We start from the raw sequence: 23,699 nt of genomic DNA, 5'->3' as shown, positions 1-23,699 counted from the left end.
ATACAACTTTCAAGACCCTGTCCCTGTCTGACACTGATGGTGGGTTGGGGCAAGGAGTCCTTCAGTGTGACATCACGGGCACTGCATTACTACTGACAATGTAAGATTCATAGTTGTAATGAGTTGGCTCTGAAGAAACTATGGCTGTGAGGTTGGCCTGTGCCGTATGTTATCAAGTAAGGGCAAAACATATTTTGCATCTGTAGAAAGTATTTGCATCTGTACAAAGGTTTTGCATCTGTACAAATGTTTTGCATCTGTAAAAATGTGTTGCATATATTTTGCATCTGGAAAAAGGTTTTCCACTTCTCCCACGCTAGGGGCGGCAGAGAGTCACTTGTGCTCATGCAACTCATCTTGACAAAAGTGGGTGGTGTTAGACCTACGAGAAGGATAGTAGCCAATCAGAAAAGTGTTTTGGAAACATGTTAAGTTGACCCATTGCACATGTGAGAATGTACTGACTGAAGGTGTAAGCAGATAATTTCAGATATTTAATAATCGTACTAAGAAAACATGAACAAAAAGAGGACTACTACAACTGAGGAAACAGAGGAGGTACTTGAAATCGGTCTGATATTGAAAGTGGATGCTGCGATAACACAATACTTGATAGCTGAAAAGATAGCTAGAGAAGTTGCTAGTTAGCCATGCATGTTTCTGAAGTTTTACAGTTAGATAGCTGGCAAGCTCTGTGAAGATCAAGTTTGCAGACTAGGTTCACAGTAACTTATTTTTAGGTCGATTTCAGATTATTTTAACTATGTACAGTAAATGTTGTTAAGATAGGAACAACTGAGTAGTTTTGGGGATATAATTAACCAGCTAAAAGCCAAGCAGCATCCGATGCGTTTTGCTTACAAACTAGCTAACATCTTTCTCACATGAATTGCAAATAAAGAAGGATCCGTCAGATTCTTCCAATGGCGAGGAGGAAGACCAGGATGAGGGGCCCGCGAAGGCCAAAAGGACCAAGCCCGGAACAGGCGGTGAGGAAGGGTTCGTCCGTCCAGTGAAGATGTCCCGGGGCGACCTTTACCGGCCTCCCACGGCGGAGGAGCTGAACCAGTTGAAGGAGGCAGAGAGCCTGTTCCATTGCAGTCTTCTCAAGATGCAGGTGAGGTTCACCATAGAACATGAGTTTATCAGAGCATAGATGAGACCTAATGATCATACCATTCCTATGTTTCTCAATGGGCCCATGTGCACGCCGCATCAGCAGGGAGTATATTATTATGAACTCAGTTCTGTCTGTGATAACAGATGGAGGAGCTGTTGAAGGAAGTCGCCCTGAGTGAACGCAGGAAGCAGCAGATTGACTCTTTTGTACAGAAGATCACTGAGCTGTTACACGATGTTCCTGAGTCTCCAGAGGTGGAGGTGAGTTTTGTGTGTGTGTGTGTGTGATACTATTACTACACTCCTCGGAGTAGAGAGGAGGAGGATGGAAGTGGAACTCATACTTGTCCCTGGATAAGGTGACCTTGGCTAAGTTGTCTCCCCTGTGTGGCGGTGAGACACTTTGTTAAACCGGGGAGGTTCTGTCAATGTGTCACCAGCATTAACGTAAACAAAATCTTTCCGTTCTATCTTTTTCTTCTTTCTCCCCAGCTGAGTGACCTATCGTGGTTGTCAGGTGGGGTAAAGGTGCCTTTTCTCCTGGTGCCTAAGGCTGCCAAGGGCAAGTTCCACATGGTCCCTCCCGCCTCTGTCAATGTGATTGGCAGCTACCCTCTGGGCACCTGCACCAAACCTCGGATCTCAATCGACCTAGCGGTCACCATCCCTGCTGTAAGTAGTAACATGCCTTAGGACACGATCAGAGACCACCTGTAGATTGGTGACTGTTATGGGGAATACGGGTCTGTTCACAGGCATTACATACCTACTTAAGGGTGAACTCTTTTGCTGTTTGTCTCCATCAGGACGTGCTCCACCCTAAGGACGCCCTGAACCAGCGCTACCCCAGGAAGAGGGCTCTCTACCTGGCCGGTCTGGCTCAGCACCTGGTCTCTTCCCCAGCCATCGGGACCATGAGCTACTCATGTCTCCACGGCAACCGCCTTCGCCCCCTTCTGCTGCTAACCCCCCCAGGTTCGTATCTCTTCATCTGTACCGGCGGGAAAGTGACAACTGAGGCAGTGTCTGCCAGTAATAACTATTTCCTACACTGTCATTAGCAGCAACAGTGTATTGTGTGTATGAGAGTTTTGTGTGCACACACCAGTGAGGCGTTAACAATCATGGCCGCCTCACCAGGTAAAGACTCCAGCTTCACGGTGCGTCTCCACGCCTGCCCCCCTCCCAGCTTCTTCAAGCCCAGCCGCTTCCACCCCCAGAGGAACAACATCCGGACGGAGTGGTACACCGGCTTGGAAGCCTCCCAGTCAGGTCAGATCCCGGACATACACAAGCAGTCTGTTCTATTAGCAGTTGTAGGACAATTACGTTGATAACACCTCAAATATAATGGAAAACCGTCGACTGGGATAAAACTCCTCCCTACCATTTGCTATGACTTTTTCAATGATGGTGCAATGAAGGCTTCAACCAGATTCCAGAAGTCTATTTAACAAAGTGCCGTATAACGATGCCAAAGTGCAGCAGGGATTGGTTTCCCCATGCTGAGTTTCCTTGTTCCCGCCCAGCAGAGTCCAGCGAGCCCCCCACCCCCCACTACAACAGCTCCGTGCTGGGGGACCTGCTGCCACGAGCCCACCTGCAGTTCCTGTCTGCAGTCAGCTCCCAGTGCCCGGCCTTCCCCCAAGGCCTGGCCCTGCTCAGGGTGTGGCTCCGACAGAGGGAGCTGGACCAGGTAGGCGGCTAGGCTAGGCTAGGCTAACTGGTCACCTGTCTTGCTAGTTCAGTGGTGGTACAGGCTGCTGGAGAGCACACGCGTTTCTCAGGGTTGCTAACAGTTCCATGTCTCCTGTGTCGCCACCAGGGCACTGGGTGTTTCAGTGGCTTCCTGGGCTCCATGTTGCTGGCCTATCTTCTCTCCACGCACAGAATCAGTAACACCATGACAGCCTATCAGCTGCTTCGAAACAGCCTGCACTTCCTGGGTAATGAGGGCTGGTTTCCTCAATCTGTTGCATGACTATTGAACACGTCACAGATCATTAGAATTTTTGTATATCTGAACTGTTTTGCCGAAGTTTCCGGTGTTGAACCTCGACCCCTGTCATTCCTTAGCCTCCACCGATCTCACAGTGAATGGAATCACCCTGGCCAAAGACCCGGATTTAACAGCAGTGAGTCAAATCTTTTTAAAAAGTTTTAAAATGTCACTTTAAAAAAAATACTTTTGTTCTCCTCCTCCCGTCTCATCGCGTCTCTCCCTCCCCAGCCGTCTTTATCAGACTTCCACAGTGCCTTCCACGTCGTGTTCGTCGACCCCTCAGGCCACCTCAACATGTGCGCCGACATGACCACCTTCACCTATAAACAAGTGAGCGGCCCAATCGAAGACGCCGTTCTATCGGCCGGTTGGTGGCAACAGGCTTCCTGATTGGTCGGTTTTGCTCTCTCTGGCTGTCAGGTACAGCACGAGGCGACGCTTTCGCTGCAGTTCTGGGACGACCCTACGGTGGACGGGTTCCACGCTCTGCTGATGACCCCTAAACCCATGATCAGAACCGCGGACCACGTGTTCCAGTAAGACAGTTCGGGGATGGGCACTAGGCTGCTAGTTACATATAAGCTCAAAAGGCACAAATTCAGGGATGAGTGACCACTAATTGCGTCAGTAAAAATGGAATGGTGTTCAGAATTGCCTTTTATTCTGTCATTTAATGTTTGTTTGTTTGTTTAACAAGTAACATTATTATTTAAGTGATCTTTGTTGTTGTTGTCTATGCCGCATTGAGGTGAAAAAAGTGCTGTAGATATTTCGATAATTCATCATGCACCATTGTTCCAGAAATCTTCGAACAAGCACAATTAAATATATTCTTTGTGAAAATAAACACAAACTCTTGTGAAGGGTCTACACTCTCAGCAGTGGCTTTTAAAAAGGTTTCGCCTCTCTGTGTCTCTCCCCTCCATAACCCTGTGTGGGTGTCCAGGCTGTGTGAGCTGGTCAAGCTGCAGTCCAGCTGTAAGAAGATGAACCTCCTCGGGGAGCTCATGGACCACGGCGGAAACTACATCCAGACTGCGCTCCCTTTTATCCTGTCCCTCCTGCAACGAGGGCTCGGGCAAAGGATCCACCTCCTCACCCACTCGCTCTCCCCAGACCCCGAGGTGAGCACGCGCACAATTCCACTGACAAAACCGCCTGAAGGGAGGCCGATTTTTTTACAACAATACACAACAAATACACAAATGTATGCTTTCAAAATGGCCGAGAATTTTTTTAATTGAGTAGCAACCGGTTGCTTTTCAATGGCAGTGGTCGGTGGACAGCGAAGCTCCGAAACACAAGACCCAGCCACCGCTGTCCTTCGGCCTGCTGCTGGTCCCAGAGCACGCCGCCTCCGTGCTGGAGAGGGGCCCCTCAGCCGACAGCCCCCAGGTAACCTCCCTTCTCCCTCCCCCTGCCTGTGTGAATGGGGAAAAAAAAACTTTATTGCCCCAAGGGGAATTTGTTCTGCACCAAGAGCTTAAAAAACAGAGATACATTCAATTGGGGTTCACCTGGCACAATATGATCTGGCCAATGTGTTTGTTATGGACGATGGTGTAGTCGTGCCGGCTCGAAACTTCAAGCTTGTCTCCGTGTGTGTGTGTGTGTGTGTACACTTTGTGTGTGTGTACACTTCTTGTGTGTGTGTGTCCGTGTCTGGAAGGCTGTGGAGTTCCGGCAGCTGTGGGGCCCTCGCTCCGAGCTGCGTCGCTTCCAGGACGGGGCCATCACCGAGGCTGTCCTGTGGGAGGGGGAGAGCACCTGGCAGAAGAGGCTGGTCCCCCGGCAGGTCATCACACACCTGCTGCAGCTGTACGTACCTGGAGGGGGGGGGGGGGGGGGGGGGGTAGACATGCGTTCTGTCTTTATCCAAACAGTAACATGGTAACTGTATTTCCCCCCCCCACACACACACACACGTTCCTCCTATCCTAAGGCATGCTGACATACCTGAGTCGTGCGTGCGCTACGTAGGTGGGATGCTGGATGATGTCATCAAAGTGGGACGCGAGGTATTGCTAAGTTTTGGTTTTTTTGGTTTCCCCAGAAGAGGGCGCCAATGCGTCATCTGATTGGATTTCATATTAAAAGTTGATAACGTGTGTGTGTGTGACTTCCAGGTGTGCAGCACAGGGGATGAGGAGAGTCTGAAGGTTGTCCAGGTGTATGACGACCTGAGCAGGAAACTCTGGGCTCTGGGAGGACTTCCTCTGTCCATCACCTCAGTCCAGGGAGCACACCCCGCGCTCCGCTACACCCAGGTAGTCCTCCACACACACACACACACACTCTCTCTCTCTCTACCCTGACATCCTCTGACCCAACCCCATTGACAACGTGCTGCAATGACCCCCCAGTTATTCGGGTGTTCAGGTCATTGTATCTTTGCAGGCGTGATGTTGTCTAACCCCCTCCCTTCCTCCCTCCCACACACAGGTGTTCCCCCCCACGCCCCTGGTGCTGGACTACTCCGTCTTCGACAAAGACAAGCTGACCAAATCCCTACTGCCTCAGGAAGGCAAGCCATGTCCAGCCTACATCACCCCGATCAAAGGTACTGAGACAGAGACACACAGAGACAGAGACACACAGAGACAGAGACACACAGAGAGAGAGACAGAGAGAGAGACAGACAGAGAGAGAGAGAGACAGAGAGAGAGAGAGACAGAGAGAGAGAGAGACAGAGAGAGAGAGAGAGAGACAGAGAGAGAGAGAGACAGAGAGAGAGAGAGACAGAGAGAGAGAGAGACAGAGAGACAGAGAGAGAGACACAGAGAGAGACACAGAGAGAGAGTCAGTGTGTGTGATCGTGTGAGCGCCTGTCCGTCCAAGCGAGTTACGCCTCTTCCAGAGTGCGCGCTGGGAGTCAGGGGCTCTCCTAGTGACTGTCTCCCTCCCCCCCCTCTCCTCCTCCTCAGTGATCTGTCACATGGAGGGCAGTGGGAAGTGGCCCCACGACAGGCAGGCCCTCCGCCACATCAAGGCCGCCTTCCACGTGCAGCTGGGGGAGCTGCTGAGCGCGCAGCAGCGCTACGTCTGCCGGCCCGCCCCCACCCACCTGGACGTCTGGAAGGTAGGAACCACGCCCCCCCGCCGCAGGCTTGTTTACCGGGCGTCAACGGGTTTAGCCCTCGTCTCCGGTTTTTCCTTTTTTTTGTTGTGTTTTCTCATATATTTTTTTTCTCCTTCTGTCCTCCACAGAATGGCTTGCTGTTCCGTATCCAGGTGGCGTACCACCGCGAGCCCCAGGTGCTGAGGGAGAGTGTGAGCCCAGAGGGACTGCTGGTGGTCAGGGACAACGAGGAGGCCCAGGCCCTGGAGATGGAGACCATCCACAAACCCCTCCTGACCAGCACCCTGCACGGGTGAGGGCTACAGGCTTTCACCCTCCACACCGGATCCTGTAGTTGTGGCTTAATGGAGCCAGGATAAACCCCCTTAGGCTGTCAACTAACATGAAGACTCTTGTTTCCCTGTTTCGGATCTGGTTCCCAAACATAATGTGTGTGTGTGTGTGTGTGTGTGTCTCTCTCTGTGTGTGTGTCTGTGTGTGTGTGTGTGTCGGAGACAGGCTCCAGCAGCAGCACCCATGTTTTGGGGCGGCGTGTCGTCTGGCCAAGCGGTGGCTGGGGGCTCAGCTCTTCAGCGATGACATCTCAGAGGACACGGCGGATCTGCTGGTGGCGTCGCTCTTCCTGCAGCCCGCCCCCTTCGCGCCTCCTGGGTAACGCTCCCTACCTCCCTCCCTTCCCTCTCTCCCTCTAACCTCCCTCCCTCCCATGGAATTCCATTGTAATTTTTTTTTTTTTTTGCACTTTCCTTTCTTTTTCTTTCTCTCCCGCCCCCTCTCTCTCTCAGTTCTCCTCAGGTGGGCTTCCTTCGTTTCCTCCATCTGCTCTCCTCCTTCGACTGGAGGAACAACCCCCTTGTAGTCAACCTAAACAACCAGCTAACTGGTAAATGCACAGGCACACACACGCACGCACGCACAACAAACGCACACGTGCATCGAAAACCCGTTCACACACCCGAACGTAGAGCTGTTAACCCGTTCGTTCTGTGCTTTGCCCCGTAGCGGCCGACTACACTGAGATCAAGAACGACTTCATGGCCGCCAGGGAGTCCCTGCCCGTCATGTTTTTAGCCACGCCCAAAGACAGGAAGTTGTCCATCTGGACCAAGCAGGCCCCATCTGTACAGGTTAGAATGCATATTCACAGCAAACAGCAGTGTAAATATGGCTTTAATCACAACAATCACAATAACACATCATTTAGCAACTGCCATTAAGGGCATATGGATACGATAATCGCTATTAAGTTCCAGGCGTGGTGGCGTTACACCCATCCCCAGTCCTCGCCCATTCCCAGGTTTTGAGGCCATTTTGAAGTGGCAAAAGCCAACGGTAATCAACCGCACGGCAGGTCCCGTCACAGGCAGCGCAGCATGAAGGAGCTGCAGGCTCTCGGCTGTTGACAGTCGCACAGCTTCCCGATCCGGGCTCCTTTCCTCAGCGCACACTGCTCTCCTGCGTCACACTGGGGACACCAAGACGCTCTCTTACCATAGACTTGACAAACAAAGCCGTCTGAATTCACCCGTTTTTGCGATGGTTATATTTTTTTCCCAGATCGCCACAGTGTGACTCACTCACCATGGGCAACAGGCTGTGTTTCTTCGCGTGAGGCAGAAAGCGCTTGTTTTTCAATCTCTCCAAAACCCCTTGTAGGTCGTTGATCTGTGAAATGAGGCCCAAATAAAGGCGTCACTTTATTCACAACAAACACCTTCCCACACACACACACACACCGGTCATTGCATCACACAAATCCTTACCAGCTGTCGTTCTTCCGCCAAAGCAAAACCGGTCAGAGACCTCGACTTGAGGTCGCCAGCGTGTCCCAGCACGCTGACCACCGTCACAGTGACCCAGAGGAGGAGTGGAAGGTGGTGACCGCTGCCCAGCATGGTGCTACTGACCCAGATAAACTTCCTGCTTCCCTGCCTCAGCTCCTGGATCAACACTGGAACCCTGTGTCAGGACCAAGGGGATTTATAAAGGGCTGCGCAGCCACAGCGGCCACTCCTGTCACTGACCGACTCCCACTAACCACGTCAGACCACGTGACCCACAGAACGTGGGTATCTTCGGCGAGGACGGAACGACGAAATGGCAAACCTTGAGTTTTTTTGTGTGTTTTTTTTTTACGGAGGTGAAAGGCGGTTCGTCGTCGGGCCATGTTGGCCATGCGTAAGGAAGACGCCTCGCGTATTGTTCGTTAAGTGGAGACCGGCGTTCCTCCTTTTCATGTTTCTCCCATGGCCGCGTACACGACCTTGAAAATGTACTACTTTTTGTCATTCTTACCTGAGTGGGAACACTTCAATACTCCATTCTTTCTGCAAAACGGGGGTAGAGCACTACAGAAAACAAAACAAAAGAACGTTCTTTATTAGTCCCTAAAGGTATCGATTCAAATCATACAAGGCCAAATTAGGCAAGTCCTATTCAAAATAAGAGGGATATTTAAGCAGTTAATTGAAGTTGTAGCCAAAGCAAAACACCGTTGGCAGTGCCAACTTGGCAGTCTGTCAAAGTGTATCTTGGCACTGCTGGTTAAGTCTAGTCCTAGCGTGTAGGATTGCCTTTAGCGAGTGACAAATCTAGGTGGACTTGATGCATCAATCTAAATCCCAAACTCTTTGTACCCTCGAGGACTTTCACAAGGAAGTATTTTTGCCTACACCCCATCCACGCTAGATTTACGACACGTAAGCAGGAATTCGGGAGGCTTGGCAACGCCACACCAGCCGTTCAATGCCATTTGCTTTCAATTAGGGTGGAGCTGTGGTTCCATGTTGTGCGTCAGCAACTTGGCAACGTAAGCTTGTCGTTCCAAAGAAATCCCAATCCCGTCAGGACTCGAGTTGGCATGAACGGGGGAGGAAGAGGAGCTCTGAGTCGAGCTGAGGTGTGTGTGTCTGATGAGTGTGTGTGTGTGTGTCTTGTGCGATCAGATGCTGCAGCGCGTGGTGATGGTGGCAGCCGAGAGCCTCAAAGTCCTTGAGCCCCAGCTGATGGATGCGGGTCAGGTACAAGACGTCAAGGTAGGCGGCACCCAACGGCGCGACGCCTCAAGAGAAGCGCTGCCAAAACCATGAGTCACTTTGAGAGCGTCATTTCCAAATGTGTGCGTGTGTGTAGGTGGCCATCCGCCCACCGTTGGACGCCTATGACGTCCTGATCCACCTGAACCCCAAGCAGGTTCCCCTGCTCAGCCAGGCAGTGGACTTGCCCAGTGCCACCTTCAGCCGGGGAACCCTGTCAGGCAAAACCCACCGACCCGGAGGGGCCATGCCGGTCATCGACTTCAACCCCGTCAGCTGCTACCTGGCCGAGCTCAGAGTGAGTGTGTGTGTGTCTGTGTCTAAAGATGCTGGGAAGCACATTAGAGTTAGACCATTGAACAGTTTCTCACCCGTTTTCAGCTCAGGTTTTGTTTAGGCGGGGCGAAACCCAACCTATCTACATCACAGCCACCTATCTACGTCAGATCACAGACGGTTTATATAACCTGTATTCTGTTACTCAGCTGGTACAATGCAAAGACAGTCATTAACACATAAAACTCAGAGACTGCAGGTAGGTCGGTTCTGATATCTGCAATTGATTTAGCTAGTTGTTGCTAAATTCAAGGGGGCGGAGCTTCCGCTCATTTCAGGCGACACGCCCCCCCAGTATCAAGCAGAGAAGACTGCTGATTTTGTCACGATTTCAAAGCCTAATTCAACATATTTGTCCGTTTTTTTTCATTCGAATTTGGATGGGTACTTAACAACACATTCTTCTGTGGTGTGATGAACTTCAAACTAATTTTCAGTTCTGCTTTACAAGGACTTTAAGAGTACAATCCCAAACTGAAAAAATAGTAACACAACACAGCAACAAAGTCCAGGCAAGTAAAACAAATACAATAATATCCACCTGTCTTATACCTCAGAGAAGAATGAGAAATGGATGAGAGCGAGAGAGAAAATGGGTCAAATAAACAGTTGCATAGATACAAAGTATGTGCAGGCTACTTGGTATAGATCATTTAGGCATATCTGTATGGAACTGTGGGCAAACAGTCTTTATTTTGTGTTTTTATTATCCTTACAGTAGCAAGTCCTACAATAAGTGTACAGGGATCAAGATCAAGATTTATATCCAGGATATTTCCAATGTGGCATCCAATCTTTTCCAAATACAATTGGATTTAGTAGCAGAACTGTATACAATGGATGACATGGCAATGTCTTTCATTTGTTGGGTCAGCAATCACAAGATTTGCACCTTTTATTGCCTCTGCCAGGGGCTGGACAGGGTAAACCACAGTGGTGAGAGGTGTCAGCCATGCCGGGTGCTCCTGCCCAGAAGACAACTCTCGAATCTGAATCTATTAGCTTTAACAGCAGCGAAAGGCTGATGATATAACTGCACCCATCTCAAGAATTTCATTTACATTTAGCAGACGCTCTTATCCAGAGCGACTTACAGTAAGTACGGGGACATTCCCCCGAGGAAGTGCCTTGCCCAAGGACACAACGTCATTTGGTTGGCATAGCCGGGAATCGAACTAGAAACCTTCTGATTACTAGCCTGATTCCCTCACCGCTCAGCCACCTGACTCCCAAGAATGTACCCACCAGCCCAAATGTCATTGAATAAATAAGGCCACTCTGTGGTCATAGGCCTTCTCCCCGTCTCGTGATATAATCAGTGTATTGAGGTTATTTATTTTTGAGAAATATCAATTTAAAAGCCTTCGGATGTTATTGCTGGACCTTTTTTAATAAGTGCATGAATCAGTTGGTTGGACCCATTCTAGCCTGAGTGAGTATTTTAGAATTAAGCAATGCTGTGGGCCTGTAGGATCCACAATCTTCTAGATCTTTCCCCTTCTTAAGGATCAGCTCGATGTCTGCCCGTCTAAGAGAAGCAGGCATCATGTCGTAGAGGGGGTCTATTAGGACATGATGGAATTCTTTGTATAATTTGGAGCTTATGCCGTCCTGACCCGGTGCTTGACCCTCTTGGAGACTCATGTTGCGCCAGGTATTTACTGGGTTTACTACCATGCTCATACAATTTCTGTTTAGAATAGAGAAGGTTCATATTAGCTTTTTGTAATAACAAATATAACGACGTCCTGATATTAAATATTCTCTCAAGTATTGCGGAATCCGTTGTGTCAGAGGGCTGAGCGGTTAGGGAATCGGGCTATTATTCGGAAGGTTGCCAGTTCGATTCCCGGCCTTGCAAAATTACGTTGTGTCCGTGGGCAAGGCATTTTACCCTACTTGCCTCGGGGGAATGTTCCTGTACTTACTGTAAGTCGCTCTGGATAAGAGCGTCTGCTACATGACTAAATGTAAATCTTGTTCGAGGATTTTCTGTCTTGCACCCTCGCCTCTGCTTTGTTTATATGAGTATGATATTATGAGCCCTCTAATATATGCTTTGCAGGTTTCCCATGCGAGGGATGGGTTAGTTGTTGCTGTAGAATTTATGGAAAGGAAGAAAAAAAAGAGATTGTAGATGGCATTAAAACGCCACCTCTTAATTTGTCGTGGTGCTTCTTGTACTGCTACATTACATTACATGTATTCATTTAGCAGACGCTTTTATCCAAAGCGACTTCCAAAAGAGAGCTTTACAAAAGTGCATAGGTCACTGATCATAACAATGAGATAGCCCCAAACATTGCGGGCAGCCAAAACATGAAGCATACATTGTGGAAAAACAAATAAGTGCCAAAGGGAAGAACCATAAGAGCATGTAGTTAAACAAGTTACAATTAAACAACATGAACCTCAAAAGTGCAAGAGTGTACCTGTAGAAAAGCAAACAACAATAATATATTTCACAGCGAGTACAATCATTTTAAATCGGTTACATCTAACCAACAAGAGCAACAAGTCTCTCAATAAGAGTCATTGTGATCCTGGAGGAAACTAACATCAGGTCCAGCAAATCATTCCTAAGTACCGTTGTACTCCCGGAACAAGTGCGTCTTGAGCCTTTTCTTGAAGGTGGGGAGACAGTCAGTGTCTCTGTTGGAGGTGGGGAGTTGATTCCACCATTGGGGGGCCAGACAGGAGAAGAGCTTGTGTTGGGACCGGGCGCTCTTGAGCGGTGGGACCACCAGACGGTTGTCAGAAGAAGACCGCAGGTGGCGGGTGGGGGTGTAAGGCTGGAGCACAGACTTGATGTAGTCGGGTGCAGTCCCGTTCACCGCACGGAAGGTCAGTACCAGGGTCTTGAATCTGATACGGGCCGTGATGGGAAGCCAGTGGAGTGAGATGAGGAGCGGGGTAACATGGGAGCGTCTGGGTAAATTGAAGACCAGGCGGGCTGCTCTGTTCTAAATCCTCTGGAGAGGGCGGGTTGCGCATGCTGGGAGACCGGCGAGCAGCGAGTTGCAGTAGTCCAACTTTGAGAGGACAAGTGCTTGGACTAGCAGCTGGGTGGAATGCTCAGACAGGTATCTCCTGATCTTCCGGATGTTGTAGAGGGTCAATCTACACAACCGGGAGACTGCAGCAATGTGGGCTGTGAGGGAGAGCTCGTCATCCATGGTAACCCCGAGGTTCCTGGCAGAGGATGAAGGGGTTACCCCCTTCATCCTCTGATGAAGGGGGTGACCTTCATCAGAGGATGAAGGTCAATCGCAAATCCCAGGGTGATTGAGAGATTGTGGGAGATGGAGGGTTTGGCCGGGATAATGAGAAGTTCTGTTTTGGCGAGGTTCAGTTGGAGGTGGTGCTTGGTCATCCATCATGTCTGTGAGGCAGGCCTCAATCCTAGCTAAACACAATAAATGAAACAAAGTTTGATATCTTACAGGTAAGATGACAGTCACAATGTACACTCAGCAAGACACAAATGCGCTCTGGCTTGAGTACAGATGCCAGGAGCTATTTAACCAACTACTATCAACGACCCAATTAATGTCAACAAAGTCCGGTCTCGCACGGCGGCAAGTTTGCAGAAACTCGATCGCTAGCTAGATACTCATTGACCTATTTAGCTGCTATCCCCTTAAGCTCTGCCCGTGAGACTTAAGTTTTAGCTAAACACAATGAATGAAACAAAGTCTGATTAATTACAGGTAAGATGACAGTCACGATGTACACTCAGCAAGACACAGATGCACTCTGGCTAGAGTACAGATGCCAGGAGCTATTTAACCAACTACTATCAACGACCCAAATAATGTCAACAAAGCCCGGTCTCGCTTGGCGGCAAGTACCCAGAAACTCGATCGCTAGGTAGCTACTTAGCTACTTATTGACCTATTTAGCTGCTATCCCCTTAAGCTATCCCCATGAGACTAAGTTTTAGCTAAACACAATAAATTAAACAAAGTCTGATTACTTACAGGTAAGATGACAGTCACGTGAAATCCCTCTTTGTAGGGTTTAAAGCTTGCCAAACATCTAGGTGGCAGCTAATGCCCTGATCTGCCTGGTCTGAAATATATTTCTAAAAGGCCATTTATCCATTAGGGTCCATCAAGCAGTAAAAGTCCTCAAATTATGCATGTTGGTCAGAAAATGTAGAACTTGTAGAGATAAGATGAGTGGGAAAAATGCCTATGGTAATGAGATCCATTAATGTAAACATATCTGCCAAGATGGTCTTTATCACTTTTTATCTGTTTGAATGGAGTATTATTATTAATGATAATGGCCGCAAAACCCTCTGCTGCAAGTTGCGAGAGGAAAAGAAAATCTGACCAATCCAATTATGTCTTAGCTGCTAGATGCTCTTTATCATCTAGATGTGTCTCTTGCAGTATAGGCGACTGCATATATGGAAAAAACAAACACCTAACCCTAAAAAATTCCAACGAAAGGTTTCTCAGCTGTTTTTTGGAGTATTGTGTCCTTAATAACATACTAAAAGTTCACCAAAGTTTGACGACTAGAAAGGTGTAATTTTCAAGATGGCGTCCAAGATGGGCAGGAAGCCTTTACAATATCCTGACTCCTTCGTTATTTGACCGAGCCAAGTAATCTTGGTGTTTAACCCCACCTCATCTATGAATCCATTGGGCTTGTCTAAATTGCACTGACATGATTACATACTTATGGAATACATGATGTTGTGAGTACTGTAAGGTTTTATCTTTAAGGTGAACTAGAGATGTAAACGATTTAGCCTATGTCATGTTACTCCTACTCGGTACGTGTTTTTGGACACACCCTTTTTGTTGTTGCTAAAACATAGACTTGACATTCAATGTAAAAGTTAACTCAGAATTAGCCTGAACAGAGGTATGTGTGTGAACCCTCCAAAATGGTCACTCGTTTCAATTTGAATAAGGTAATACATATAAGTAAAGCATCCTCTATAGATGTTTTTGAGTATAAAGGTGGCATACTAAACCCAACAAAAATAAATTGACAATTTTCAGCAATACAGAAGACAACGATCTAGAAAAGATCAAGGGAAAGCTTAGCATTTGCACACCATTCTCTCCAGACCCATCTCTGAGAAACATTGTTAACAGGTGTAGTTGCCAAAGAGAAGGTGAATGTGCATGAGTTTGAGACTGTTGGCAATGAGATGATCGGAAAACCCCTTTTTTGAATATCCTTCACGGAAAGACCGGGCAAAAACCCTTGCAGATGACTCCATCAAAGTTGCCCAAAACCGAACCATTGAACCTACTTTGCTGTTCCAACGGCCCCCGGATCATGTCGAAAACTAAACAGTTTTCTCTTCAATGCAGAGACTGAGTTTGTGGGAAGAAAGGATCATTACCTTTCCAGATCTTGCAACAAGCAATGACTTATCAATCTTATGACCGAGGAGCTGGAGAAGGGCTGCACTGTTATCAATGTATCAGGTGATGCTGACGTGGACATTGTCAAAGCTGCAGTCAAGGCCTCAGAACATCAGCCCACAACCTTGATAGGGGATGATACAGACTTACTCATTCTTCTCCTCTGGGATGAACAATAGAGGCCACTATTTTCCAAAGCTACTAAAGTGTACAACATCAGTGAGATGAAACGAGTCCTGGGTAGTGACTTGTTCCCAGTTGCTGTTTATTCACGCCGTCACAGGATGTGATACAACTTCCCGCATTTTTTGTGTTGGCAAACAGACCGCAGTCCAGAAACTTGAGAATGGTGAATCAACCATCCAGTCCTGTGCAAATGTGTTTCTGCTCCCACATCAAGCAAGGATTGTCATAGAGGACCATGGGACCAAGGCAGCAGTGTTGTTTGGCGGAAAGAGTACCGATTCACTTGCCCCTTTGCGCTACAACCTTTTTAGCAAGCAAATTTATACCGCCAAATTATTTGTTACTCCAGAATGTCTGCCTCCAACTGAGTTCTCAACCAAATACCCCTGCCACTGAGTTTACTTCCAGATCATGGTGTGGATTGGAAAGGAAGGTGACATGAAAACAGTGGGTTGGGGACGGAAATTGGTGGATAACTGCTTCCTGCAAATTATGACCAGTAAGACTGCTGCCCCAGAAAGCCTCCTAAAGATGATCTACTGTAATTGCACAACTGCCTGCCAAACACAATTGTGCAATTGCAAGGCATATGGACTACCATGCTTGCCTGCTTGTTGACCATGTCAAGTTGGGAATTGTGAGAATCACTATAATCAACCTCTATGGGAGGAAGAGTAGGACGACTAATAGTAAATCTAGTGAAGGTCACAGTGCAAAAAAGTATAATAAACCAGAAAAGGAGGAAACAAAAAAACGCACAATAAAAAATATATATATATTAAAAATAAAACACAAAAAAATAAAAGGTATTAGCGGTACTGAACCTTCACGTGGCAGCCCTGTTTTATCAAATTTTACAGTACCACACAGTTCTAATGAATTTAATCTTTATTGGAATTTAAAGAACACACCAACATTAGGCAAAACGATATGAGAAAGGAGAAATATGCAATTACTTAAGGGAAATTGTACTTATTTTTCGCATAAATATGCTTGTAAGTTGTAACCAATTGCTTTAATATATAATTGTACTTGTAATCACTTATCTATCGTGCACATATGCTAATTAGAATATTACATGGCCAAAACATGTATCAGGCACCAGTATTCCTGGTCTTGGAGGAATACAAAGGAGTAATGGTCATTTTAAGGACCTGACGGCCACCATTCATACTCTCCTGAATCTCTCCTAGGACGCATTTGGGGACTTGGCTCTGTTCTTCTGTGACCCCTATGGCGGCACTGTGATCGCGGTCCTGTGGAAACCAAAAGCCTTCAGCCCCCAGCCATTCAAGGTAGTATAGATGATAGACTTGAGACATATATGACATCACTTTTGGATTTCTATGATTTGATTCTTATTACATTTGTCTTGAACTTTCTCCTTCCTTCCGTTCTTTGACTTTCTCTCTTTGCCAACCCTCCAATATAAACACCTCTCCCAGACTTCCCAGATAGCCGCTCGCCACGTGGAGGTGAGCGGGGACGAGGCCCATAGCGTACCCAACGTCGAGGCCATGTTGGAGGACTTCCGAGTCATGGGAAAGGGCCTGGTCAAGTCAGTGGATGCCAGGACAGAAAAATGGATGGTGTAGACTTAGGAGCTATGCCTTACCCAGCCGCTGATAAACAGATGCAAGCATACGTGTGCATGTACATGTTACCTAGATGTGCACTAGCATACGTAAACCTTGCTTCTCTGTGTGGACCACTGACACAATTTACATATTTGTAAGGGTGGTATTGATATACCACCACAGACAGGCAGACTTGATCCCTTATCTATATAAGACTTGGTCTCCAATTTTGTATAATGAAGACCATTGAAACGATATGTAACCTACCCAACAGTATGAAAATACTGCTCACTTGTGTAGATGCATGCCTCTAACCATGTGATCTTTGGCCATGTTGGTGTTTAATAACATCTCATTAAATACTTCTTGAATACATATATCATTAAATAACACTTATTGCCATAGAGGTAAGATATATAAGTATTGATTTGACCAAGGACTTGGTCAACTGTTGGTATAGGCCATTTGTTTGGTGACCAGCAGGGGGGGGTATATTTTTAATGTGTACACTGTGCACAGTGTTTAGTAGGCGTACTGAGGGGAAAGATGCTCAGATACTCAGTGCCGGGTGAATAGTTTAAGGGAAATGGTTTCACAGGAACCTGTTTTATATAGTTGTATTGTTGGTATTTTAAAGGTAGGTTATTTTGTCTAACTTTTGTAACTGCATTTGGAACAACCTGTATGACCAGTTCTCAATCACATGTTCTTAGAGAGATTTTCCTAGAACTGAAACCGTTAAATTGCCCTACACACATTTCTTCACGTCTCATCTTGTTTACAAATTGATGAAGTTTCCGAAGCTTCCGTGACAGGGTGCTTGGTCCGTTGTATCATGTGCAAGCCCAAGATCACACAGACATTCAGGACTCTCCACACATTCTAATAAACTCTTGTGCATTAGTCTCAGTGTTGTCTTATCATCTAAGTTTTAGCTAAACACAATAAATTAGACAAAGTCTGATTACTTACAGGTAAGATGACAGTCACAATGTACACTCAACAAGACACAAATGCGCTCACTACTGCTAGGTAATATCTAAAAATAGTGCAGCATGGTCCGAAACCAGGATATTACCCACCTTACAGGATGCCACGCAGGAGTAGCTTAACAAAGTAGTACATTCTAGTGTGGCATTGATGCGGTGCAGTGTAAAGAGTGAAATCCCTCTTTGTAGGGTTTAAAGCTTGCCAAACATCTAGGTGGCAGCCAATGCCCTGATCTGCCTGGTCTGAAATATATTTCTAAAAGGCCATTTATCCATTAGAGGGTCCATCAAGCAGTAAAAGTCCTAAAATTATGCATGTTGGTCAGAAAATGTAGAACTTGTAGAGATAAGATGAGTGGGAAAAATGCCTATGGTAATGAGATCCATTAATGTAAACATATCTGCCAAGATGGTCTTTATCACTTTTTATCTGTTTGAATGGAGTATTATTATTAATGATAATGGCCGCAAAACCCTCTGCTGCAAGTTGCGAGAGGAAAAGAAAATCTGACCAATCCAATTATGTCTTAGCTGCTAGATGCTCTTTATGATCTAGATGTGTCTCTTGCAGTATAGGCGACTGCATATATGGAAAAAACAAACACCTAACCCTAAAAAAATTCCAACGAAAGGTTTCTCAGCTGTTTTTTGGAGTATTGTGTCCTTAATAACATACTAAAAGTTCACCAAAGTTTGACGACTAGAAAGGTGTAATTTTCAAGATGGCGTCCAAGATGGGCAGGAAGCCTTTAAAATATCCTGACTCCTTCGTTATTTGACCGAGCCAAGTAATCTTGGTGTTTAACCCCACCTCATCTATGAATCCATTGGGCTTGTCTAAATTGCACTGACATGATTACATACTTATGGAATACATGATGTTGTGAGTACTGTAAGGTTTTATCTTTAAGGTGAACTAGAGATGTAAACGATTTAGCCTATGTCATGTTACTCCTACTCGGTACGTGTTTTTGGACACACCCTTTTTGTTGTTGCTAAAACATAGACTTGACATTCAATGTAAAAGTTAACTCAGAATTAGCCTGAACAGAGGTATGTGTGTGAACCCTCCAAAATGGTCACTCGTTTCAATTTGAATAAGGTAATACATATAAGTAAAGCATCCTCTATAGATGTTTTTGAGTATAAAGGTGGCATACTAAACCCAACAAAAATAAATTGACAATTTTCAGCAATACAGAAGACAACGATCTAGAAAAGATCAAGGGAAAGCTTAGCATTTGCACACCATTCTCTCCAGACCCATCTCTGAGAAACATTGTTAACAGGTGTAGTTGCCAAAGAGAAGGTGAATGTGCATGAGTTTGAGACTGTTGGCAATGAGATGATCGGAAAGGGCCTCAGAACATCAGCCCACAACCTTGATAGGGGATGATACAGACTTACTCATTCTTCTCCTCTGGGATGAACAATAGAGGCCACTATTTTCCAAAGCTACTAAAGTGTACAACATCAGTGAGATGAAACGAGTCCTGGGTAGTGACTTGTTCCCAGTTGCTGTTTATTCACGCCGTCACAGGATGTGATACAACTTCCCGCATTTTTTGTGTTGGCAAACAGACCGCAGTCCAGAAACTTGAGAATGGTGAATCAACCATCCAGTCCTGTGCAAATGTGTTTCTGCTCCCACATCAAGCAAGGAATGTCATAGAGGACCATGGGACCAAGGCAGCAGTGTTGTTTGGCAGAAAGAGTACCGATTCACTTGCCCCTTTGCGCTACAACCTTTTTAGCAAGCAAATTTATACCGCCAAATTATTTGTTACTCCAGAATGTCTGCCTCCAACTGAGTTCTCAACCAAATACCCCTGCCACTGAGTTTACTTCCAGATCATGGTGTGGATTGGAAATTAAGGTGACATGAAAACAGTGGGTTGGGGACGGAAATTGGTGGATAACTGCTTCCTGCAAATTATGACCAGTAAGACTGCTGCCCCAGAAAGCCTCCTAAAGATGATCTACTGTAATTGCACAACTGCCTGCCAAACACAATTGTGCAATTGCAAGGCATATGGACTACCATGCTTGCCTGCTTGTTGACCATGTCAAGTTGGGAATTGTGAGAATCACTATAATCAACCTCTATGGGAGGAAGAGTAGGACGACTAATAGTAAATCTAGTGAAGGTCACAGTGCAAAAAAGTATAATAAACCAGAAAAGGAGGAAACAAAAAAACGCACAATAAAAAATATATATATATTAAAAATAAAACACAAAAAAATAAAAGGTATTAGCGGTACTGAACCTTCACGTGGCAGCCCTGTTTTATCAAATTTTACAGTACCACACAGTTCTAATGAATTTAATCTTTATTGGAATTTAAAGAACACACCAACATTAGGCAAAACGATATGAGAAAGGAGAAATATGCAATTACTTAAGGGAAATTGTACTTATTTTTCGCATAAATATGCTTGTAAGTTGTAACCAATTGCTTTAATATATAATTGTACTTGTAATCACTTATCTATCGTGCACATATGCTAATTAGAATATTACATGGCCAAAACATGTATCAGGCACCAGTATTCCTGGTCTTGGAGGAATACAAAGGAGTAATGGTCATTTTAAGGACCTGACGGCCACCATTCATACTCTCCTGAATCTCTCCTAGGACGCATTTGGGGACTTGGCTCTGTTCTTCTGTGACCCCTATGGCGGCACTGTGATCGCGGTCCTGTGGAAACCAAAAGCCTTCAGCCCCCAGCCATTCAAGGTAGTATAGATGATAGACTTGAGACATATATGACATCACTTTTGGATTTCTATGATTTGATTCTTATTACATTTGTCTTGAACTTTCTCCTTCCTTCCGTTCTTTGACTTTCTCTCTTTGCCAACCCTCCAATATAAACACCTCTCCCAGACTTCCCAGATAGCCGCTCGCCACGTGGAGGTGAGCGGGGACGAGGCCCATAGCGTACCCAACGTCGAGGCCATGTTGGAGGACTTCCGAGTCATGGGAAAGGGCCTGGTCAAGTCAGTGGATGCCAGGACAGAAAAATGGATGGTGTAGACTTAGGAGCTATGCCTTACCCAGCCGCTGATAAACAGATGCAAGCATACGTGTGCATGTACATGTTACCTAGATGTGCACTAGCATACGTAAACCTTGCTTCTCTGTGTGGACCACTGACACAATTTACATATTTGTAAGGGTGGTATTGATATACCACCACAGACAGGCAGACTTGATCCCTTATCTATATAAGACTTGGTCTCCAATTTTGTATAATGAAGACCATTGAAACGATATGTAACCTACCCAACAGTATGAAAATACTGCTCACTTGTGTAGATGCATGCCTCTAACCATGTGATCTTTGGCCATGTTGGTGTTTAATAACATCTCATTAAATACTTCTTGAATACATATATCATTAAATAACACTTATTGCCATAGAGGTAAGATATATAAGTATTGATTTGACCAAGGACTTGGTCAACTGTTGGTATAGGCCATTTGTTTGGTGACCAGCAGGGGGGGGTATATTTTTAATGTGTACACTGTGCACAGTGTTTAGTAGGCGTACTGAGGGGAAAGATGCTCAGATACTCAGTGCCGGGTGAATAGTTTAAGGGAAATGGTTTCACAGGAACCTGTTTTATATAGTTGTATTGTTGGTATTTTAAAGGTAGGTTATTTTGTCTAACTTTTGTAACTGCATTTGGAACAACCTGTATGACCAGTTCTCAATCACATGTTCTTAGAGAGATTTTCCTAGAACTGAAACCGTTAAATTGCCCTACACACATTTCTTCACGTCTCATCTTGTTTACAAATTGATGAAGTTTCCGAAGCTTCCGTGACAGGGTGCTTGGTCCGTTGTATCATGTGCAAGCCCAAGATCACACAGACATTCAGGACTCTCCACACATTCTAATAAACTCTTGTGCATTAGTCTCAGTGTTGTCTTATCATCTACAGAGGCTTTTGTGAAGTTCTGCACAAGTGCAGTCTAGACAGCATTAACTCTACGAAAACAACCGGCAACCCAACAACCTAGCACTCTGCCAATTTGAAGAAATTGTGAGCTTACTTTAACAGCTGCAGCTATTCCTTCATTCTTTTGTCCTATTTTTGTTAAGTTTTGATAGCTTTATATTATTTAAGTACAAGTTTTTGTTATTTGGAAAGGCAAACTATATTTATTATCAAGGATAGTAACGTGTGTTACTGTATGTTCAGGGTCGATTTGACCCCAAAGAAACACAATGCCAAACGTTTAGAAGGATTTTATTTGTAAAATTCTGCTAAATGAATAAATGTAAAACAAATGATGGCTCGTGATCAGAAAAGGGCCTGATTTTCCTGGCCAAGTAGTAAGCTGTTCAAAAGTTGGCTTCCTTTTTTCAGGTTTTACTGTCTCAAGACCTTCATTGCTTTCCCAGGGCCTCAAACTTTCAAATTTCCATCTTCATGGCTGGTCTGTGTGCCTAAGATTGACTATGTCTCCTCAGTTCACTCCTCAAGGCAGACAGATCTGTGCCTCCTGGCGCAGTGAGATGTTTCTATTTCAAAGTTAATCCACTCCACTAGACTCCACTCCACTCCTTGAAAGCCTGGGAATTCACCCTGCCGCAGACCCTGTGAAACAAACAAAACGATTAAACTGTTTACATGCATCTGTGTGTGAGTGTGCAAGTATGAGTCCATTGCCTCCTAAGACAGACTAAAACAAACACTGATGCTGCATCTGAAGTGTGCAGGCTTGAACACCATACAGGTGCCAAATGGATACAAATGCATTATTGTATATTACGAATTGGTCAATTTACCTAGTCTATTCTTGTATCCTTGCATTCTTAGTGTGTTACATCCTACATTGGTTTGGTTTGGTTACGGTCTACATATCTGGCCAGCCATTATGGTGTCATTTAATTAACATGCTCAGTACACTAACAATTTCAGAAGCCGATTAAAACCTGTGTAGCTATCTATGCATAATTTCTTATGTACTGTAGTAGTAGCTACAGTAGTACATATTTTGGAAGTGCTCACCGTCATTCTTATGTTAAAGATTTTCGTTGACAAAATCCTCCCAAGTTTTCAACATTTTAAGATTCCAAAGGGGCACTGTTGTCCATGTCCTCACACACATTACTGTACTCAGACTCCTGCCTTGGTTTCAAGTTGTTTTCAACAGATGTTTGGACATCTCTTTCTATTTCTCCGATTCTACGGCATCATGCCCACCCGGTGTTTAGAACAGCGATGTACGGGTCTTTGCAACGGGAAGCCAATAAGTATGGTTAGGGACCGTCAACAAATTTCAAAACTCAATGGCTATTCAACCGCATGATCTATGAACTATGGCTTTAGCGCTATATTTGAGCCTCTTACCTGAGCAATCAAGGGAGATTTAGATTACAGAATATAAATATAATAAGCCAATTTTGCTAGCAAAAATCTATTCTGTGCTCAATAAATGTACGCGTGTTTTCTATTACCCATAAATATGTGTGCTGGCCGCTGCACACTAGTTTACGTTGTCTCTCTCTTCCTCAATTTTGCCTGCTACAGTCGCGTAGTAACGGATTTTATGTAGTCGGCCTATTAGCCTAAAAGTAGCCAAACGACTGTAGGCTATATCAAAATAAATTGCTCTTCTCAGGTGGCCAGATTGCATAAAACAGCATTTAAATTTGGCAGACGCTCTTATCCAGAGTGATTTACAGTAAGTATAGGGACGTTCTCCCCGAGGCAAGTAGGGTGAAGTACCTTGCCCCAGGACACGACGTCATTTTTCATGATTGGGAATCGAATCTGCAACCTTCTGATTAATAACCCGACTCCGTAAACGCTCAGCCATCTGACCCCTGCAACAAGAACATATACACAAAATAAACAGCCAACTGAAGTAGGCTAATCAAAAGATATCAGATTAGATAAATATAAATGGTAATCCAATGGATTATGTTACTATTTGGAATAAATTCCAATGTGCCACAAATTCCAATGTG

General features: G+C 45.5%; 3 protein-coding genes and 2 long non-coding RNA genes across 5 annotated transcripts in view; 2 read left to right on the top strand and 3 right to left on the bottom strand.

Annotated features, from left to right (window-relative positions):
- Positions 1–23,699, bottom strand: part of LOC136937882 (arrestin domain-containing protein 3-like) — a 94,322-nt gene that overhangs the window by 50,264 nt on the left and 20,359 nt on the right. The window lies entirely within an intron of this gene.
- Positions 459–17,627, top strand: nol6 (nucleolar protein 6 (RNA-associated)). Its single transcript, XM_067231556.1, has 26 exons — positions 459–558; positions 902–1,117; positions 1,264–1,380; positions 1,612–1,791; positions 1,926–2,094; positions 2,260–2,391; positions 2,652–2,815; positions 2,945–3,065; positions 3,196–3,254; positions 3,350–3,451; positions 3,542–3,657; positions 4,068–4,245; positions 4,394–4,516; positions 4,791–4,939; positions 5,064–5,139; positions 5,248–5,388; positions 5,564–5,681; positions 6,046–6,200; positions 6,329–6,492; positions 6,699–6,851; positions 6,986–7,083; positions 7,203–7,327; positions 9,146–9,235; positions 9,333–9,533; positions 16,341–16,442; positions 16,593–17,627. Exons 1-26 carry the CDS (start codon positions 517–519, stop codon positions 16,740–16,742), a joined length of 3,441 nt encoding a protein of 1,146 aa, XP_067087657.1. The 5' UTR covers positions 459–516; the 3' UTR covers positions 16,743–17,627.
- On the bottom strand, positions 7,541–8,430 carry LOC136938259 (cocaine- and amphetamine-regulated transcript protein-like). The gene is made up of 3 exons (XM_067231558.1): positions 7,964–8,430; positions 7,782–7,865; positions 7,541–7,665 (listed from the first exon to the last, which is right to left on the bottom strand). The coding sequence occupies exons 1-3, from the start codon at positions 8,093–8,095 to the stop codon at positions 7,558–7,560; spliced, it is 324 nt and encodes a 107-aa protein (XP_067087659.1). The 5' UTR covers positions 8,096–8,430; the 3' UTR covers positions 7,541–7,557.
- Positions 20,350–21,636, top strand: LOC136938221 (uncharacterized). Its single transcript, XR_010875244.1, has 2 exons — positions 20,350–20,451; positions 20,602–21,636. It is a non-coding gene; the product is annotated as an uncharacterized lncRNA (long non-coding RNA).
- On the bottom strand, positions 21,957–22,924 carry LOC136938247 (uncharacterized). The gene is made up of 2 exons (XR_010875246.1): positions 22,738–22,924; positions 21,957–22,323 (listed from the first exon to the last, which is right to left on the bottom strand). It is a non-coding gene; the product is annotated as an uncharacterized lncRNA (long non-coding RNA).

The sequence above is a fragment of the Osmerus mordax genome, chromosome 28 (genome assembly GCF_038355195.1).
Source record: "Osmerus mordax isolate fOsmMor3 chromosome 28, fOsmMor3.pri, whole genome shotgun sequence".
In the NCBI taxonomy this organism is placed as follows: Eukaryota; Metazoa; Chordata; class Actinopteri; order Osmeriformes; family Osmeridae; genus Osmerus; species Osmerus mordax.
The sequence above is the reverse complement of the archived record's forward strand: the minus strand, read 5'-3'. Positions and strand labels throughout refer to the sequence as shown.

Coding starts and splice junctions, on each gene's coding strand:
- LOC136938259 (XM_067231558.1), bottom strand. CDS start 8,095: ATGCTGGGCAGCGGTCACCACCTTCCACTCCTCCTCTGGGTCACTGTG. Junction 7,866..7,963: donor TGGCGGAAGAACGACAGCTG/GTAAGGATTTGT, acceptor CTCATTTCACAG/ATCAACGACCTACAAGGGGT. Junction 7,666..7,781: donor AACACAGCCTGTTGCCCATG/GTGAGTGAGTCA, acceptor TGGTGTCCCCAG/TGTGACGCAGGAGAGCAGTG.
- nol6 (XM_067231556.1), top strand. CDS start 517: ATGAACAAAAAGAGGACTACTACAACTGAGGAAACAGAGGAG. Junction 6,493..6,698: donor CTGACCAGCACCCTGCACGG/GTGAGGGCTACA, acceptor TGTCGGAGACAG/GCTCCAGCAGCAGCACCCAT. Junction 7,084..7,202: donor CCTAAACAACCAGCTAACTG/GTAAATGCACAG, acceptor TTTGCCCCGTAG/CGGCCGACTACACTGAGATC.